Source organism: Dermacentor variabilis, chromosome 2 (assembly GCF_050947875.1).
Source record: "Dermacentor variabilis isolate Ectoservices chromosome 2, ASM5094787v1, whole genome shotgun sequence".
NCBI classification, from domain to species: Eukaryota; Metazoa; Arthropoda; class Arachnida; order Ixodida; family Ixodidae; genus Dermacentor; species Dermacentor variabilis.
In genome coordinates, this window is record NC_134569.1 from 73,185,465 (window position 1) to 73,192,979 (window position 7,515).

The 7,515-nt window shown below is 41.9% G+C and overlaps 1 protein-coding gene across 1 annotated transcript; it reads right to left on the reverse strand.

The window, feature by feature from the left end:
* Nucleotides 1-734: 734 nt before the first annotated feature.
* LOC142570882 (uncharacterized) lies at nucleotides 735-5,986 on the reverse strand. Its single transcript, XM_075679188.1, has 2 exons — nucleotides 5,819-5,986; nucleotides 735-1,274 (listed from the first exon to the last, which is right to left on the reverse strand). Exons 1-2 carry the CDS (start codon nucleotides 5,898-5,900, stop codon nucleotides 991-993), a joined length of 366 nt encoding a protein of 121 aa, XP_075535303.1. The 5' UTR covers nucleotides 5,901-5,986; the 3' UTR covers nucleotides 735-990.
* Between the last annotated feature and the right edge of the window lie 1,529 nt (nucleotides 5,987-7,515).

Below are 7,515 nucleotides of genomic sequence, written 5' to 3' on the forward strand. Positions count from 1 at the left end.
TTCGTAGCTTTGCAACAAAAAACAAATAAAGCGTTTTTGTAAACTGGATTTGTTAGAACATTCAAACCGGATAAATTTGGTATATCAATTTATATATTAGGCGAATGTCTTACATAGGTTACATGGGTATTGCAAAATCCTCTTCACATATTTAAGGTGCACGTAAGAGCCAAATATTATGCGTCACTCTTGCCAGCTTCAAATGTACTATTCCAAGAAATTTACAAAATCGTGATATTTTTGTTCGTTGTTGAGTTACAGAGTTGTAAACTTGATAGTATTCTTTTCCGGAAATTGTCAATTTTCAACAGTCTCTCTGAAGAAACTGATGGCCTAAATAAAAAATGTGTTATCCATGGTCGCTACATATTTTAATTTTTCTTTTAAATGCAACACGTCTCATGAAATATAGTAGAGTGGTTGCGGAGGAAAACGATTTCTCCTTTCCAATATATCTATATATGAGCCCCCGATATAACCCTTCCTTTTAAATCGTGTTCAATTGATACGTGCAAGCAGTGGACTTTTGGTGTTTGCGATAGCAGAGCCACGCTTCATTTTTTTTAGCTTCCTGCATTATTTCTTTTTCATGTTTGAGTTCTCTCGTTCTAGTACTTTTGTCCTGTGGTTCACCACCACGCCTGGCAATGAGGGCTTCTACCAAGGGCACCGAAGCGACCCATTGCTTAGTCCAGGAAAACGGGGGTGGGCGCCTTACGTGTATGCCGCTGTAGCGGTTGCAAACCAGTCAATAATTACACGTAGTTGCGTTGTTAATGCCTCTTGCATGTTAAATACCACTTCAGCTTTCCTTTAGGGAACCGCGTTGGCGTGACTTCATATTTTTCTAACACTCTTTATTTTGTTGTTATCTCTATAAAGAACATCCGGAATATCCAGAGTGCACGATTGTAACTGTGAGGATCAACATCCGCAAGTTGCATTTATTTGGCATTGTGTGCATGTGTGCGGCGGAGCCCAGTACGAAGGTTATTCAATATCTCTGGCAGAAGCTCTATTCATCCGTTCGACATATCGATCAACAGCATTCCTCAGACCCTTTCTCATTTCTTCGCGCACTTTCTTCAATAGTCCTGGAAAGTCATTGTAGTCCGCAGAATGAATGTCTTGGTAATCGTTGTCTGCATCTGCGGCCTTAGAGGCGGCGCTGTCCTCCCTAGCGGCGTCTTCGGGCTTTGTAGGCCAGCGTTGACTTTCATCCTCGGAGCTCCTTGCTTCTATAGGCATCTCCGCAGGACTTTTATGCATGGAACCTGGGAGGATTGAGTTTTTATATCTTAGGTTTATTTACACTAAAATGCTTTTCACGATCGATATTTTTCTCGGCGTTGTTCTTTGTAGTTGCCAGCAAATAAGCAAGGTAATTGATAGAGCTTACGCTAATTAGTTGTGATGGCGCAATGGCACAATAGAATCTATCATCGATAAATGGGCCGTTAAATTCACCCCATTGGTGCCACTCAACATTATTTACCTACAAATTTTGCGAAAAAAAATAATTCATTATCGCCGTCATATATTCATAAGGCACCTTACAGGCGCACTTGCCTCTCTTCCATGAGCGGATGCGTATTGCTCAAGCAGAGCTACTTACTGGCCACGTGCTATCTTGGGAACTCATCTTCTAGAAACGAATTTGTTTGCTTTGCACAGTAAGTCAATAGCAAGTCTGCATAGAAAATGTCTGCGCCTTGATCCTGAACCATGATGCAGCCCTATATATAGTCTTATCGCTAACTTGAGCAAGCATATTCTCTTCTGTCATATTAAATTGCCAGTAACGTAAAGTGGCCCGCGTCATTTGTTCGTTAGCAGAGCACAGATCTTCTCCACTACACCGCCCTTACCGGCCCCTGCCCCGTTCGCTATCCCAGAATAAGGCATAGCTAGAGAATCAGCATGCCAGCTCTCATGGAAGAAGCAAATAAGCTAGGAGGGTACATGACGTCATGCAGCCATCCCCTCGCAAATCAAGAACTTGTGAAGTCATCCCTCTCGCTTTTCCTCTCTCGAATAGTTGGCCCAATACGTGACCCTGCGCTGAGCATACTCGGTCCAGTGCGTTTAGTCGCGACAGCTTTTAATCGATGCGCCCTTGATAGGGTAGTTTGCTGATCACTCTGTGAACATGTTCTTTCGATGAATGTGTGCAACTTGAATCGCTTCTTTTTACGTATACACTTCGTTGCAACGTGCTGGAGCTGTAACCGCATGACGCTGCCGCACATGTTGTATTTTTAAAATATAAATAAATAAGAAAAATGTAAAGCCTAAAATCTAAAAATAATCCTCTCTCGACGAAGAGTTCAATCAATATCTAATTGCTTTTCTACGACCACGCAGAAACGCGGGAAAAGCTTTGCACAAAATGCCAATTTTCACTTTTGCTTTTGTCTTTCCAGACAATGTTGCTCAAGTCATTGAACCCTTATATGGTTATGCCTCACGATGGCTATATCGATAAAAGCGAGAATATGCAAGAATATATGCTGAACTTGTTATGTACGAATAACTAAATCACCGTCTTAATATGTACAACAACGCCGAAGTATTTTATCATAAGAATTGTTGCTTGTGGTACGGTCCGAAAACTCCTGTAACATGTATTTCAAATAGTACTATTATGGTATTTGTGGCGTGGCATTTCTTGTGTTAAATGAACGTCCAAGCCGTCTGAAAGCATGAGAAATGTTAGCAAGCGTCAGATCACCCCTGCATAATTCACTATATTACGCATCTCTGCAAACACGTTTCTGTTTCTGTACCAGTCGCAGGTTGCTTCACCACATAATGATGACACATTAGTTCGCACTGTTCCTCCTACATCGGCGACTGCCACGTGAGAGCGCCAACAGAAGGTGTTGATATTTCATCCGAAACAGCACAATAGCTAGCCGTACTGCTACACGACATCAGCTAATTCCGAGATCGACTTTAGTATGAAATTAAGTTGCACGTGTTTCCCGAATTCTATAATTAATAAGTTCTATTGTGTACGAAAAGCGTACGGTAGGTTTTACAGTTGGATAACATGTGTCAGTACTCGCTTAATGAAGAACAAGCTAGCGTTTTCCCATAACAGGCCATTAGACAGCAGCTTATAATTTTTTTCTGCAACTTATCGCCTGATGTACACTCGCTGGCCTGTGTGCAACAGAAAAATCAAACATAGATTTTAAACGTGGCAGTTCAAGTACTATGCACAGAAACCCTATAGCTAAAGGCAAGAACACACAAGTGGTATTAAAACATCGAGTATGATCACCGAAATACGTAAATTTAGATGTAGAAAAGTTCTGGAGATGAAATACACGCTACCGTATTTCAATTACCTACCTTCCTGTAAAATGCCAGGAATTCTGCCTAAGAATTCTTCAAAATAAAAGAATCCTATTACCAAATTACATTTATTTGCGAAGGCATGCCTGTGATAGTACATACATGGATATATAAATTCTGAAAGTTTACTGTCATGCCGGCCCAAGATCGGCCTCTCAGCAGACATGCGCTGAATGCGTTCACGCTTATCGAAAGCTTTTGCGATTCAAGAGCCTTCACTTATAACGTTGTATGGACGTTTAAAGCGAAAAGCTCTCTTTGGCTCTTTCGCCTGTCTTTGGGGTGGTTGATGGTGGCCTGACTTTCACCAGATACAAAGGCTCGGATGCAAAGGGTGACGTGCTGTCGCGCAACCAAATTGCTGGCCGCGCCCATCGCTGGACGGCAACAATTGTAGCTTTCTGAGAAAAACGTGGCTGCTACGTGAGAGCTTTGGGGCGTCTGAAGGTTTAGATGCGGTGGTGAAGTGTTCGGTAAGGACAGGTATGTTCTTCTCTCCCTAGCCTCTCCTCGTGTGGCGGTAGCGGGAGAGAGCAGTGGCGGTGCTAGAGGAGAATGGCGGTCACCCTAGACACCGGCGCGCGCGCTGCTAGAGGCAACAAACAGATGAATTAACTGATACATAAAGCCATCGGATACTGCCTCTACACACATATATTGATGAATGGCTCTGTTCGCTGCAGAATTCGTCAATTAAACAAGAAATACTGCCTTAATATTCCTAATGCAACGCACATACGCCATCGAACGCATAATTCCTTTAATAAAGCTTCATAAGAGCGTTCGCCTATTCGCTTAGATTTCGAGTTGAATTGAAATTGATTCCGCATCAAGAAAAAAAATGTTACGACGAGTACAGCCAGGGGCCGTGAGAACAGCTTGAAGAGCCCTCATCCCCTAGCACACGCGACAGCATGAAAGCGTACGGCTAAGGGAGTACAACTTACTAAGAGGAAACACAAGCCTGAGTAATAGAACGACGCTCGAAAAGGGGATTATAAAGCAGGCAGAAAGAAAAAGGGAGCCACCGTATCACATCATTACACAATCACGAAAGGCAGTTCTTTTGATGATATACCTCATATATCAATGTTATTTTTCTGTATTATATACATTTACAATCATCGTTAATGGCTCGTGTCCGATTTCTGTATCGTCTTGAAATGTCGCTCTGGTTTTATACCATGTACGTTAGAATCCGAAGGTTGAGCAGAATAAAAAAAATATTCTATTAGAAATACTTTTTCAGGAAGAAGTAGCCACTGTTTAATTGGAGTACGACTTGGACTCAGTTACAGATAATCAAGTTTCCTCCTCCTCCTCCACCTCCTTCTCCTCCTCGTCCTCCTCCTCCCCCTCCTCCTCCTCCTCCTCCTACTACTACTACTACTACTACTACTACTACATGATTAGTGCAAAAGGAAGAGAAAGGTAACGTCCCCTCCATGGCATTACATAAATAAACAAAACAATAAGAAGAAATTTATGCGTACAGTATGGGCTATAGATTCACGACATACTGCGATAACAATAGTGAGCAAGATAGCGAAACTCCTTGAATAAAATATCAATTATGTGTCGGTGCCATGTCGTCGTGCTTTTCTTCCTTTTTGTCAGTGTTGTTTGTGCAGTGTCATTAAAAGTACTAGTAATAACAGTAGTGAATTGGGCAAGTTATTCATCCTGCAACTTCACTCAGGAGCACTGAGGGGGGACGCAGAATCAGGTTAGAATGATGCATATTATTCTTAAAAGAGGTGGTGGTTATAGGTTGCAGAATGTTTTTTTCATACGTGATATTTAGGAGATGTTCGCGCCTTTAGGCAGCATCGGCTACTCATTTTCTCATAGAACAAGTACTTATACTAAATACGACATAAGCCCACAGATCAAAATTGCAGAAATGTTGGGTACTACGAAAGAAAATTAAAGCGATCTGCCATTTTTCTGCCCAAATGCTGTGTCCATAACGTCAGTGTAAGAACGCAGATTTCATTTTATTTTCGCATATTTTAGCTGTTTTCATGCGTAAAAGGCATTCAAATGGTCCTGTTAAGCCTTTGCATATTTAAGGGCCCACTGTAATTATTCTGTAGTCGCATTCGACCAACTTCCAGCAAATGTTGTAAACAGTAATGGCGTCATGGTGCCCGTGAAAGTACTTCAATGGGATGTCGTCACACATCTATGTTGTTGTTGTTGTTGTTGTTGTTGTTGTCGCCTACAAATTCTCAGCATCCGGTTAGAAGAACCACCTCCCCCACTAAAGGGGAGCAAATTACCAATGTAGATACAGGTTGTCTGTTGGTTTACAACAAAGAAATCCGTTTATTAAATGCCGTTGGCCCTGGAAGAAGGGACACTATATATGCATGTATATGATATCAATGAATGTACCGAACAAACTGTCGCATGCAAAGTCTTTTTTGAAAAAGACACATCTGAGAGCTGCTCTCACCGCCATCATCACCATGGATTGATTGAACTGCCGGGAAGGATGACGCCAGGCCAAGGCAGAAGGTCACGACGAAGACTAGCATGGTTCCAGCTAAGCTGACAGGCGGCAGACGTTCGCTGCTTCCTGGGTCGACGTTGCTTCGAAAGCGTCTTCCGCTGCAAAATTCAGTGCTGGATACCAGCACCTAGAGAGATTTTAAAGCCCTCATTCGGGCATTTCTTTTATTTGTTTACTTTTATACCTGAACACCTGTCAGTTAGTACCTGCGGCTGATGTGTGACAGTTAGAGTAGAATACTTCAAACAATATTCAGAAAAGAGCCGGTGAGTTTCCTGCTCGTGTCTTTCTACTTTTGAGTATCCCCAGGATTGCCAGAAACCACATCCGGTAGAGCATTTGTGTAGCCGCATTCCAGCCTAACCTAACTGACATGTGTAATTCCATGAATAAGTGGAAGAAAGTCGAGATTGTTTTACGCAGAACCATGATAGAGGCTGTAGGACAGCTGTGTGGTGGATTGGAATAACATGTCTTTTATTATTATTATTATTATTGTTATTATTATTATTATTATTATTATTATTATTATTATTATTATTATTATTATTATTATTATTATTATTATTATTATTATTATTATTATTATTATTATTATTATTATTATTATTATTACGTACGAACTACATGTGTCGCGTTTCGGGTTAGGCGTATGCGAATATAGATTTTTGAGACACAATTCAATACGGATCGAATAGCGCCCAAACGAATCGATCGAATAACGAATACTTTCCCAACAAATCTTGAGCAATAAATAGCCGTGATTACAATTATTATAAAGGATGTTCCCATCCCAGCAGTGTTAAAGTTAGCAAGTTTCTACTATTACATTATTACATACCCAAATGGCGAATAACGATTGGGGCGGATGGAATGACGAAGGAACTAGGTGTGACGATGGCATAGCGACAATGGGATGACGTTACTGAAGTGATGAGAACGGTAAAACGAAGCATGACAACGACGGTGTGAAGACAGTGATAGGACGAGGACTTTGTGACAACGATGACGGGATAACGACGGCATGACATTCCGATAACGAAGCTTCAATAACGCCAGTAATCACGATGGAATTACGACAGCAGTATTGCGATAGACGGACGGAGAAAGATTCATGTCAGTGGCACGACGTAAGAGGCTTGACCATGGCATGGCGGCATGGGATAATGTTACTCAAGTGAGGACGATGATAAAACGACAGCGTGACAACGACGGTGTCATCATCATCATCAGCCTGGTTACGCACACTGCAGGGCAAAGGCCTCTCCCATACTTCTCCAACAACCCCGGTCATGTACTAATTGTGACCATGTCGCCCCTGCAAACTTCTTAATCTCATCCGCCCACCTAACTTTCTGCCGCCCCTGCTACGCTTCCCTTCCCTTGGAATCCAGTCCGTTACTCTTAATGACCATCGGTTATCTTCCCTCCTCATTACATGTCCTGCCCATGCCCATTTCTTTTTCTTGATTTCAAGAAATGGGCATGGGCAGGACATGTAATGAGGAGGGTAGATAACCGATGGTTATCACACTACGGTGTGATGACAGTGATTTGACGATCACTTTGATACAACCATGACGTGGCGACGATGGCTTGACGCTATTCAGATAACGAAGTTAGGATAACGCTGATGTAAA